General features: G+C 63.2%; 1 protein-coding gene across 3 annotated transcripts; it reads right to left on the bottom strand.

The window, feature by feature from the left end:
• Positions 1-167: 167 nt before the first annotated feature.
• On the bottom strand, positions 168-10,231 carry LOC306647832 (chloride channel protein ClC-Ka). 3 transcript variants are annotated; one of them, XM_079117374.1, is made up of 19 exons: positions 10,102-10,230; positions 9,420-9,548; positions 8,500-8,628; positions 7,823-7,962; positions 7,493-7,570; positions 7,330-7,408; positions 6,715-6,840; positions 6,407-6,491; positions 6,214-6,315; positions 5,670-5,754; positions 5,289-5,462; positions 4,808-4,877; positions 4,538-4,648; positions 4,004-4,217; positions 3,173-3,306; positions 1,967-2,055; positions 1,736-1,819; positions 1,064-1,150; positions 168-791 (listed from the first exon to the last, which is right to left on the bottom strand). In XM_079117374.1, exons 1-19 carry the CDS (start codon positions 10,199-10,201, stop codon positions 768-770), a joined length of 2,040 nt encoding a protein of 679 aa, XP_078973500.1. In that variant the 5' UTR covers positions 10,202-10,230; the 3' UTR covers positions 168-767. The 3 variants fall into 3 exon arrangements, with proteins under 3 accessions (XP_078973500.1, XP_078973499.1, XP_078973498.1); XM_079117373.1 differs by having other exon boundaries at positions 168-771; XM_079117372.1 differs by having other exon boundaries at positions 757-906; positions 10,102-10,231.
• Positions 10,232-11,813: the final 1,582 nt, after the last annotated feature.

The following is an 11,813-nucleotide window of genomic DNA, read 5'->3' as shown; positions in this document are numbered from 1 at the left end:
ACAGGGAAGGTTTCTACTCCCCAAAAACACATACAGCTGGTCACCCTGCTGCCACCCACATGGGAGAGGCCCCGTGGAGGATACCCAAGGCTCATGGACTCCCCAAGGAGCACAACCCAAGGAGCCCACTTTACCAGCCGCAGCTCCGCCAAGGAAACCAGGGCTGGAGTGAGTCATTGTGCAGGGGTCCTGTTTATTCACGAGGACAAGCATCAGAGGGCCTGGTGGGGGCGCTCTCCCCAACATCTCCCTGCTGGGGAGTAGTACCCAAGGAGGAGACCAGGGGTTCAGGCCTGCAAAACCCAGATGGCCACCAGCAGCCTCAAGAGCTCACTCTGGGCTAGCACAGGTGAGCTGAGGAGCCAGCCCGGGAGCAGTGAGCAGGGATGGACGGCAGCCCGGGGTCAGCTTTTGTTTCTCAGGAACTTCTTGCGGGATGTAGACAACCCCCAGAAAGCAGAGGTGCCAGCCCTTGGTGACAGCGTACATGAATCCCTTCATTCCTGAGCGTGACGATCTCTCACTGAGCACCTGGCCCCATCACACCGCAGCCCCATCCAGTGCGGGATTTGTCCTTGGGGCAGTGACTGCTGTGGGCCCCCAGGATGGGACACAGCAGATGCTCCATCGAGCAGTTGAGTTGGGCTGGAGGGGCAGGTGGGTTGTGGCAGGAAGAGAGGAAGGTCTCGGGGCTCGGGGGCCCTCTTTCATCCTCCGCGGGGCTCACTTTGGGGCTGGTGGATTTGTCCGGCTGGAAATCGCCCTCTTCAACTACGACAGAGGAAACGGGGCTGGGGAGGAAGCTCGGGGAGCAGGCTCAGTGGGGTCTGGCGATTCCCCTGGGGGTGGATTCTCAGGCCAGCGCTGGAGCTGAGCCTCGGGGTTGTGCAGAGGGGTCTCCGCAGCCTAGGGTGGCAGGCCGGCTGTTAGGGGCAGCCAGACCCAGTGGCCACACTGGCCCAGGTATGGGGCTTATCAAAGTCCTGTGAGGCCCCCAGAACCTTGAATGGAAGGATGTTGGTGCCCCCCACCCCACATGGCCCTGCCCTTGAGACCCTGGTACCTCCACCCAGGACACGGAGCCCACGGCTCTGCCCCGCGACGTCACGAAGAGAGACTGAAGGTTCAACAGCTCAAAGAGGTTGTGTGTCTGGAGGAAGGTTGGTAGGAAAAGTGGGTGGGCAGGGAGCCCCGCTCTGGCCTCCTCCTCCCCATCTCCACCTGGACCTGTGAGGTGGGGCAGGCGGGGGAGAGGGACCTGGCTGGCAATGTCTAACATGACCACCAGGGGTCGCCAGAGTCCACACAAGGAGCTGGGCAAGGCTCCGGTGGAAAGGTGGCCTTTATCAGCAGGGTCCCCTGGTAGGGAGGTTGTGGCCACCCCAGACTTGGGGTCTGCTCCTGCCCTCCTCTCCCCTACTCTATGCCGGGCTCTGTCCTGAGTGGAGATCACACAGGGAGCATGTGGTGGACGTAAAATCAAAACCCACGGTGCCTCACGTGAAAACCCCTCTCCACCCAGAGGCCTGTTTCCCAGGCCCCCTGCTTCCCTGCTTCATGGCCTCAACAACCCTGGCAGTGAGGGGCAGGCAGGTGAGACTGCCATGCCCTCTGCAGAGGAGGAACAGACCCTGGGGGAGGAAAGCAGCACAGCGCAGGGGAGAGGCTGCAAACTGTCCCCATCTGTCCACCCCAGAGTCCACGTCTGCCCACAGTCTCTAATGCACCCCCTTACCTGGTGCAGTGAGGTCTCTGGGGACAGCTGCAGGGTCACTGGCTCTGTGGGGCAGCCCCCTGCCAAGATGTCCTGGAGACACCGCTGGAAATGGAGGACACAGTGGGGACCAGGACCAGCCTCCCTCCCCAGGTGCCACTCTCAGGCCACCTGTCCAGCAGGTCAGCTGGCCTCCCCTTACTGCCATGCTGACCTCCCCCACCCATCCCGACACCCCACAGGAAGACCCACCTGTTGTCCTGGAGCCCAGGAGGGTGGCTCAGCCTGAAGGGCCTGCACCAACGGGGCCCTCCGCACGATGCCCACCAGGATCTGGGATTCTAGCAAGTGGAGAGGGAGTGTGTTATGGAGCAGGAGCTCATATTTACTAAGAAGCCACGAGGTCAGGGGCAGTGCTGTGTCCCCGTGTCCCAGAAGGCAGACAGCAGCCTATGGTCTGCTGTAACCCTAAGCGCCCATTTTACAAGAGGAAACTGAGGCTTTGAGGCACAGAGGTGTCCTGCCCAAGGTCACCCAGCTTCTGGTGGAGGTGTGGTAGCTGCAGGTGGTTGGGTCAGGCTGCCAGGGGCCAGGAGGGAACCTGGCCCCGCTGAGATTCCCTGGGCAGGAGCAAGCTGGGGTCGCCCTATGAGGACCTTTCTGTAGCAGGGCAGGGCTCCCTCCTCCATTTCCCTCCAGAGGCCTCAGGGCCTGCTAAGCCAGCGTAGGTAGGAGTGAACCCAGCAGGCCACCACGTTCTGCGATCCTACTGTGTGCTGGGGGGCGCGGCAAGCCTCATTCCAGCCCTGGGTTCTCAGGGGAGTTTGCAGCACTGGGTTTGGAGGAGCCAGCTTGCTATTCAAGCTTCTGTCCCGTGAAAGACAAACTGGAGGGCTGGGCTGGGGTGCAGCTCGGCGGTAGAGCCGCTGCCTCTGCCTCGTAGGTACAGGGCTTTCCAAACAGGAAAGGATGTCCCAGTTCACTCCCTCCCTGAGATTCAGTTTACATATCTTTTAACAAGAGCCACCATTTGTTTGTCTTCAAAAACACTTTTGTCATGGGGAGAGAGCACTCAGGTAGGAGATTCTGCAGGAAAGCCTGGAAGGAAGCTTCTGGAAGACCCTAGCAGTAGGCTGTCAGCCTTTCCCAACCCACAGGCCCATCAGACCTGGCTCCTGCAATGGTCCCAAGAGCTGCTCACGGGGTACCTTACAAGCACCCCTCTTCTCTCCCTTAAACGTGGTTTTTATGTCCATTTTACTGATGAAGAAACTGAAGCTCAGAGGGGTGAAGAACTTGCCCAAGGTCACACAGCTGCTAGGCTGCAGAGCCTGGATTCAGGTTGGGATCTAAGGCCCCAGTTACCTTTTCTGGCCCTGATCCTCAGAGGCCCTGATCCTCAGAGGCCCCCGGAGGAAGGGAGAGGGAAGCACCCACCCCTGCCCTTCCACTGCGCACCTGTGCTCTCTACCAGGGGGTACTCGGCCACATCTGTGGAGGTCACGACCTTGGCCACCTCCTCTAGCAGCGTGTCCTTGGCCAGCGTGGTGACAGTGCAGTTCATGAAGTCCTCCACAGTCACGGGGTGGGAGCTGCAGACAGAGGGATGCTTCCTTCAGGTCCTGGAGTGGGGACATCAGACCCCAGGGCACTCTGCTGCGACAGGACCCGTGGGCCTCCAGTGTGGGAGGAGACTGAGGGTTGCTAGAATGAGTGACCCGCAGGGCCCTGCGGTGGGCAGGAACCTGGAGACCATCTCACTGAGGGCCCCGCGTCCCCCGGCCCAGCTCCAGCTGTTTCACCCAGAAGTCTTCCTGGAGAATTTCATTTGAGGAAAGGCCATTTGGGGGGGAAAGAAGCAAAACACTTCAAAGCTTGGAAGCCTCGGAGTAGCCACCGCCATCCTGCAGGTGGGGACTGAGGCCTGGGAGCTGGACCTTGACCCAGGGGCCCTGATCCTCGGCGCCGGGCTTCTCTGTCCCACCCTGTCTGGTTGAGTGAAGGCCTCAGAGCCCTTTCCACGCCAGGTCCACCTCCAAATCCCAAGGACCAAAGACCACAGAGGAGTGGGGAGGCCAGAGAGGCCCTCAGATCTGGTGCTGTCTCCACGGGCCTGGAGCGGGACTAGGCAGCTGCCCAAGCCCAGCTTCATCCAGCACGTGCCGGGCCCTGGGGAGAGTGAGGACCTGGGGCACCTGGGTGCCAGCCCTCCCACCCCGCGTCCCAGGTTGGCCGCAGAGGGTCTTTTGGGGCCCCACGGTCTCAGCCAGCCTGAGGCGGCCCGCTCACCCGATGCTGCGGCCCCGAATCCACGGCAGGTAGGGCAGTTTCTTGACAATGATGGTGCCGTCGTAGAAGGACGGCTGGCAGCTCTGGGCGATGGCGTTGGCCGCCAGCACCGCCATCAGCACAGGCAGCGCGTGCACGATCTGACCTGTCAGCTCGAAGGCCAGCAGAGCCGTGGAAATGGTGTGTGTCACCGCCCCGGAGAAGGCTGCAGCCCCTACAGGGCAGAGTCCGGGCGGGGGCTCAGGTGAGGGGCCAGCCTCACAGGGGCGAGGCTGGCGTGGCCACAACTGTGGGCTGGCTAGAGTGGGAGGTGTCCAGGAGGCCCCAGACCCTGGGCATGGCCAGAGGAGAGGGATGATGCACCCGGGGCAGGATGGAGCTAAGAAAGACTTAAGAGGTGACAGGCCTCCGTGAGGGGCGGAGGTCAAATTGAGGGTCTCAGTGACCACTCATGGGCCCTGCAAAGCCACCAGCAGATTTCCAGGTCCAGCCAGCCCGTGAGGTTTGCACCCAAGCTGGGCCCTGACCACTCACCTGCCAGAGCATAGCCGCCAGGCATGATGGGGTTGACGGCTCCTCCAGCCACGATGCCCTCGGGGAAGGCCACGGAGAGCGCCTCCCCCAAGAGGCGCCCCACGGCAGCTCCTGGCCAGACAGAGTGAACAGGGCACAGCCAGGCGGGCCTGACCCCACCACCCTGTCCCTGGGACCATCCTCAGCACCACCCTGGGAGGCAGGAGGTGAACCAGGAGCCAAGGCCCCAGCACCCCTGGGCCTCCCAGACCCTCAGGGCCCCAGACTCACCAAAGATAAATATGGGCATGAAGTACCCAGCGGGAATGGGGATGGTGGTGGCCAGGATCAGCATCCAGAACTGGGGGCGGGACCCAGAGGGTGGAAGTTAGAGGCCTCAGAGTCAGACACGGGGCAAGGGAGGGATGGGACAGAGTGGGGACTCCTAGGGAGGAGGAGGGAGCCCAGGCAGGCTCCACAGTGGGCTGCCATCTGGACCGGGCTGCCATGAAGGCCGGCGCTGACCAAAAGCCCCTGCTGCCACTTTCCTTTCTTCCCTCTTAGCCTTCCTTGGAGGCAGAAGCAGTAACATCCCATTGTAGAGATGAAGAGACCGAGGGTCAGAGGGCCGAAGTGACTTGCCCAGGACTCTCAGTGGGCAGGGATCAGATGGGGGAGCCCAGGTGGGAGGGCTCCTTGCCACCCGAGGCAGCCCCATCCCGCGCAGAGTGGTCTGGGCTCTGCGGACACAGGGCGGGGGGGTGGTGCCCACCTTCATGATGAGGAAGAAGCCCAGGGTCCCAAAGATGGTGAAGCGTGGGTGGTACCATTCGAACCACAGGTTCTGGGGGTCGGGCTCGGCGGGCCAGGGCGGGGATGAGTTCCGGCTCATCAGGGCCCACGATTTGTTGTCGAATAGGGAATCCAAATGCTCCTTCATGGACAGCTGTGCGGGCAGGGGTGGAGTTCTGCGTGTCCCCAGCTCCCACTCTGCTGCTCCCCAGCTGGGGACCTTGGGGACAGCCCTGAACTCCCTGAGCTGGCTTCATCTATAAAATGTCACCTAGCTTCTCCCTTGGGGTGTGTTCTGGGGACTAAAGAGAGAATGCTCACAGAGGGGCCCCGCCCACCACCCCAGGCCGTCGAGCCTTACCCGGGAAGCCAGGAAGCGGCCCACGCCAGGCGGGTAGGTGACGGAGGCCAGGACCAGGGCCACCAGGGCCGCGTACAGAGGCTTGCTGGGAGGAGGGGTCAGCTCCAGCGATGGACTCCACTCCCCCAAGCAGAGCAGGGGTAAGGGGGCTCCTCGCCCAGGCAGGGGCTGCTCCCACCACCGGGGGGCCAACCCCAAGACAAGAACTGGGCAAGGCAGGAGGAGTAGGGCATGGGCCAGATGCCCAGGGGAAGAAGTGGTCAGCCCACTGCACCTGGGCTGATGGAAGGCCACGCCAGGCCAGGGTGGGCCAGGTGTCCTGGCCTAGGGCTAGGAGGAGGTCTGGAAGGGAGGTGGCTCAGGGAGAAAGCAGGGGCAGTGATGTGGGGACTCAAGGAGGCGGCTGGGGAGTGTGGGGTGGGCAGAGGGGTGTCCCTAAGGGGCCCCGGCTGGCTCTCGGCTGGCTTAGTTGAGGGTGGGGCTTTGGATGCAAGGTGGGAGTTGGGGGCCCCCGAGAGGTCCCCAGCCCCAGCCCAGAGCCCACCTGGTGGCCAGCAGTTTGGAGGTGAAGCGATTGGTCTTCACGAAGCCTAGGAAAGTCCGCTGGCAGAAGAGGTAAGCGCAGCTCAGGACTCCACAGATGGCCCTGGGGGCCAGGGGAGGTGAGTCCAGGGCCCCTGCCTGCTGGGGCCTGGAGGAGGCCCCCAGCCAGCTCTGGGGACCCAGGCCCGGCTCACCCCAGTGCCACGAAAAAGAAGATCTCCGGCAGGTCAAAGGGCACGTCCACGCGGAAACTGGTCTTATAGAGGGAGGTGATGGTCTCTGGGGAAGGAGGGCAGTGGGGTCCCAGGTAACAGGTGGGTGGAGGTGGAAGTGAACTCGCCGCCCTGCCTGCCTCCCTAGGCCAGTCCGGCCACGCCAGGGCCTTGCCCCTCGCCCTCCACCCCAACACCCTCCCACCCTCCTGGAAGGAGGAAAGGGGAGCAGGGGAGGGGGAGGGGGACAGGCGGAGGACGGAGGGGGCGGAGCGGGACAGGCGGCTCACCCTGCTCGCTGCCGAAGACGGCCAGCAGGCGGAACATGAAGGCCCCGCAGGTGGCAGCGAAGAAGCCCCTCCAGTAATCCCAGACCGAGAAGTGGGAGGACACGACCTCGATGCTGAACAGGACACCTGGGGCCACACCGAGCTCAGGACACCTGCCCGCCCCCAATCCAGGCTGCAGGAGCCCCAGGCCACCCTCCCTGACCCTTTTCTGATCTGCAGCTTGGACAGCCAGGACCACCTGTCCCCTGTGTCCTACACTGGGGCGGGGGAGGACAGGGCATGAGCCCTGGGTAGAGAGGACCCTGCTGACCAGCGAGCACCAGCCCCATTTTACTGCCGAGGAAACCAGGCTCAGAGAGGTGAACTCACTGGCACGGGTCACACAGCGGGAGCTGGGCTTCAACCCACACCTGTCTAAGGTAACCCTGAAGCCGCTGGACACCTGCCAACCTCCTGGGTGGTCGTGCCCACAGCAGGACCACAGTGAGAATCAGAATTCACCCCAATCCCTCCTCTTGACCTGGGCAGGAGGCAGCTGGTCAGTCTAGCGGAGCAAGGGAGGACAGGGGCGCATGGAACCCGAGTGCAGGGCAGGGGCGTGGGGGAGGGTCTCACCGCTGAAGGGGGCTGCGAAGACGGTGGCCACGCCCACTGCCGCCGCTGCCACCAGCATTTCGTTCTGCTTGCTCTTGTTCTGGGGGGTGGAGTCCCGGGCTCAGAGCCAGCCTCCTCCCCGCCGGCCCTCCCGTTCCTCCAAGGGGCCACCCCGGCCTCTCACCTGGGACTCCCCGATGGTCCTGGTGCGCACGCGTCCCAGGTAAGCAGCGATCATCACACTCAGGTGCACGAAGGGGCCCTGCCAAGGCGAGGCGTGGGACAGGGGCCAGGGCCGGGACGGGGAGCCGACCCTCGCTGCGGCTCCTCCTCGTCCCCACAGGTCCCCCTCTCACACCTTCCTCCAACCCCAGCGCCTTCCCGAGATGACTGTCCCATCTGGGACCTGGCTTGGCTCTTCTCCCAAAACTGAGCTCAAAGGCAGGACTGGCTTTGGCAGGGGTGGGGCAGAGGGGCAGGAAGCTGGGGTCGTATGCTCCACACCTGCCCGTACCACTTTGCCCAGGAAGACGGTGCTGCCCGTGGCCAGGGTGCAAGAGAGACCCACCACCTTGGCCCCAAAGTTCTTGATGTCCAGGTAGTCCTCCAAGACCACACCCGACAGGATGGTCTTCAGCTCTGGGATTCCAGAACCTTGGGGCAGAGGCAAGAGGGTCTAGATGAGAACTCTTAACCCTCTGCCCCGGGCACAGGGTTTTCCTGTCACCACCCTGTCGCAGCCTCATACAGCCACGTGGTTAGAATTCATAACCTCACTTGCAGATGAGGAGACTGAGGGTCAGAGAGGAGATGTGAGTTGTGTGTGCTCTTCTGGTCAGGGTAGAGGGATCCCAGGATGGAATGTCAGGCCACCACTGGAGGTGCCCCAGGGCCCCACCATCTGGAGGCAGCACTGGAGGCCTGGGGGAGCTGGCTGCCTCCGTCGGCTGCTTCTTGGCGCTGGCCTTGGCCCCAGCCCTTTAGGGTAGCCTGCCATGGCCAGTCCTCCCACAGGGCGAGAGGACCCTGGGGAGCCCATAGCAGTCCAGGAGCCCACATCTGGCCCTCTCAACATGTGACCGCAAGCAGCACAGCCTGCCTTTCTGACTGCCGTGGGGTCATGGCCTCTGGTCTCCCCCGCCCCACAGAGCCCCATGGGACTTCAAAAGGCTTGGTGCCTCCCGAACTCACCACCAGAGAAGGGCGTGATGCTCTGGGAGAAGCCGGAGGAGAAGGACAGGAGCGCCACGGGGTACACGGTCCAGGAGAGGTACCGGAGCAGGTGGCTGTCCCCTATCTCCCGGTACAGCCACTTGTGCGCTGGGGATGGCCAGGTGTTAGGGAACCACCCACAGCCTATGCAGCCCTCGGGTCTGATGATGTGGGAGACGCTCGCTCTCCAGGAAACGGAGAGCCATGGCCACCCAGCAAGTGGCCAGCTCCCAAGAAATGGCACAAGTAGGACCTGGGTCCCCACATCCCAGTTTTGCTACTTCTTAGCTGAGTGACCTTGGACAAGTGACTCAACCTCTCTGAGCCTTTGTTTTCCTATCTTCCAAATGGGCCAGTGCGGACGCCTTCCTCACAGGGTCACCAAAGACTGAAGGAGACCCGTTGAGGCCTGAATGAGACAGCGTGTGAAGCCCCTCAGGTGACAGGTCCTCATTAGGGCAGTGAGTTCTCTAAAGAAAGTTCTTAGACCCTTCCTGCCCCGCACCCCCTCCTCCAGGGAGGCCTCAGGGTGGAGGTGGCTGAAGGACGGGGGACAGAAAGCTGCATATCAGGTGGCCCAGGGTAACTGGCTGGGAGCAGGGAGGGAGGGTGGAGAGGGAACAGGGGGCATGAAGAGGGTGCCAGCACTCAGATGAGAGGCCTCCTGGGAGCCTTCAGGTCTCTCTCCCTCACTGTCCAGATGAAGGGACTGAGTCCCAGAGAGGGGTAGGAGCTTTCCCGGGGTCACACAGCAAGTCAGGAGCAAAGCCAGAATCAGTCCCAGGCCTCATCCCAGGGCCTCCCCAGACCCTGCTGCACTTGACAGCCCGTGTGGCATCCCCAGAGTGTGCCCGGAGGCCTGGGGCCAGGGCAGGGTGTGCGTGCCAGGGAGGGGCTACCTCGGACCACACGCCCTATGGCGAAGTTCATGGCATAGCTGATCAGGGCCATGAGCACCCCGAGGGTCATCAGGAAGTACCAGTCTTCGCCCACGCGGAACAGCTTCTGCCTCAGCCACTCCAGGCCGCCTGGTAGAGCACGGGGTCATGGCCCAGGGTGGGGCCGCAGGGACGGCCCCCTCAGGGGCCCAGGGCAGGGGGTCCAGGGTGACAGAAGGCAGCTCTGCCTCACCCGGGCCGAGGATTGGTGGCAGGTGAAGTGGCAGTGCAGAGGAAGCCAGTCTCGTTGTCCCCACCAGAGCACCCTGGCCTGTCCACCCTCCCACGCGCCCATACCAGGGGACCTGTGGAAGCTCACGAGGTCAAGGGGTGGCAGCTACCGCCCTTGCAGCACCCTGGCAGGGTCTGGGGTCTAGAGAGCTCGTGGTCAGCAAGACCCGTGGGCCATCGACCCTCTGGGACCCGGCAACACCCGTCCACTGGCGGCCAGCCCCGCCTGCAAGCCGGCCTCACTGGCCTCACGGTGGGCAGCAGCCCTCGGCCGTACTTTGCCTCTTCCTGGGTCCCCGCCCGCCCTGCCACCCAGGAGAACCCGGCAGCGCTGCCCAGGGCCAAGGGCCGGGTCTGCAGGGTGATGTGCCCAGGGGTCTTCCGTGGGGAGTGGGAGGGACCCAGCACTCACCGCGGATGCCCCGGCGGACGCGGGGACACGGGCCCCACAGCTCCTGCAGCGTCACGGGGCTCCCCGGGGAGCCCTCACGCAGCCCTACCAGCTCCTCCATGGGTCCCTGGTGAGCAGACAGACAGACGGACCCGCTGAGCGGCCCCAACCCTCCAGGACTCGGTCTCCCGAGGCGGAGGTCCCGTGCTCCTCTCCGTTCCTGTGCACGTGTGTGTGCGCCCGCGCGTGCGGCCCGCGGGAGGGGACATAGGTCCCACTGGGTCCCGAGAGGGAGGAGCGCGTGTCCTCAGCACAGGGTGGGGTTCCTAGGCACCCCCATGTCCGGCACAGACCCCTGGTGGGTCAGAGCCTCCTCTCCCTCCCGGCCCCCTCCTGCTCTCCTGGGACCCTAGGCTGCTTCCTCAGGGCTCACTGCAGGTCCCCACCCCGTGGCTCTGACCCCGTGCCCATCCCTTGTAGCAGGGACCCTCCCCTCAGGCGGCAGGAGGCACGAAAAGACCAGGCCCGGAAGGAGACCCCTGGAGGGTCAAAGTGAGGTGCTGGCTCCAGGCCACCTCCTCCCACCACGCCTGCCCCGGCCCCGCAGGGCCACCATGTCCCTGCCCTGCTCCAGCAGCCCTCACCTGTCCGTCGTCCTGTCCTGCGGTCCTGCTGTCCTGCTGTGGCCCCGGCCGGCCCTCTTCTAACAGAGCCTCTTGGCTTCCAGGTCCGGTGCACCTGGACAGGTGTGCTCTCCGCCAATCGGCACCCTCCCCTCCCCCGCTGGCCAGGCTCACTGTGGCATTGAGACGTCCTTGACAAGCCAACCAGAACTGGGTCCCCTGAGCCAGCAGAGCAGAGCAGCCAGGGACCGGGGAGGAGTGGGAGGGTCCCCTCCACTCCAGAGCTGGCAGAGCGGCAGCTGACCTTGCAGCAGTCCTGGGGGGTCCTGGGGACCGGGCCGGGGACACTGGTGCTCCTGGCAGGACCACTAGGGGGGTCCTCCACCAAGCTGAGGCCCAGGGCTCCGGGTTCTCAGGGCTGGCATGGAAGGGGGTTGAAAAAACAGAAAAGGAGAGGGGCGAGGGGCGAGGAGGAAGAAGCCCCCAGCAGAGGCGGGCTGCGTGGCAGCACCTGCTGAGTGCCCGCGGGGACTCTGTCCTCCAGGGAGTTACCGAGTGCTCCTGGAGACCCGGTGAGGGGCAGGTTCCGCCTGTTTTGTCCTTTCGTTTGTTTCATTTTGTACCAGGGATTGAACCCAGGGGCACTTGATCACTAAGCTACATCCCCAGGCCCCTTCTTTAAATTTTGAGACAGGGTGTTACTAAGTTGCTTAGGGCCTCCCTAAATTGCTGAGACTGTCCTCGAACTTGTGATCCTCCTGCTTCAGCCTCCCAAGCTGCTGGGATTACAGGCATGCATCACCGTGCCTGGCAGTATCATCCTATTGGAAAGAAATGACATTGTAGAGAGGTGATGTTTCCTTTTTTTCTTTTTTAAAAACAAGTATATAATTCAGTTGTCAATGGACCTTTATTTTTGTTTATTTATTTGCAGTGCTGAAACTCCAACCCAGGGCCTCACACACGCCAGGCAAGTGCTCTACCACTGAGCCACAACCCCAGGCCACAAGAGGTGAGGTTTCTTGCCCGAGATCAGAGAGGCCGGGTGTGGTGGCACCTGTAGTCCCAGCTGCTTGGGAGGCTGAGGCACAAGGATCGCTTGAGCCCAGG

Source organism: Sciurus vulgaris, assembly GCF_902686455.1.
Source record: "Sciurus vulgaris genome assembly, chromosome: 1".
Taxonomy (NCBI): domain Eukaryota; kingdom Metazoa; phylum Chordata; class Mammalia; order Rodentia; family Sciuridae; genus Sciurus; species Sciurus vulgaris.
This window is presented reverse-complemented; position numbering and strand designations above follow the sequence as displayed.

Excerpts from the sequence above, each read along its gene's own strand:
- LOC306647832 (XM_079117372.1), bottom strand. The coding sequence starts at position 10,201 with ATGGAGGAGCTGGTAGGGCTGCGTGAGGGCTCCCCGGGGAGCCCCGTG. Across the intron at positions 3,307-4,003 it reads ATTCGGGGCCGCAGCATCGG|CTCCCACCCCGTGACTGTGG; the intron begins GTGAGCGGGCCG and ends CTCTGTCTGCAG. Across the intron at positions 907-1,063 it reads GCTCCGTGTCCTGGGTGGAG|GCTGCGGAGACCCCTCTGCA; the intron begins GTACCAGGGTCT and ends CTGCCACCCTAG.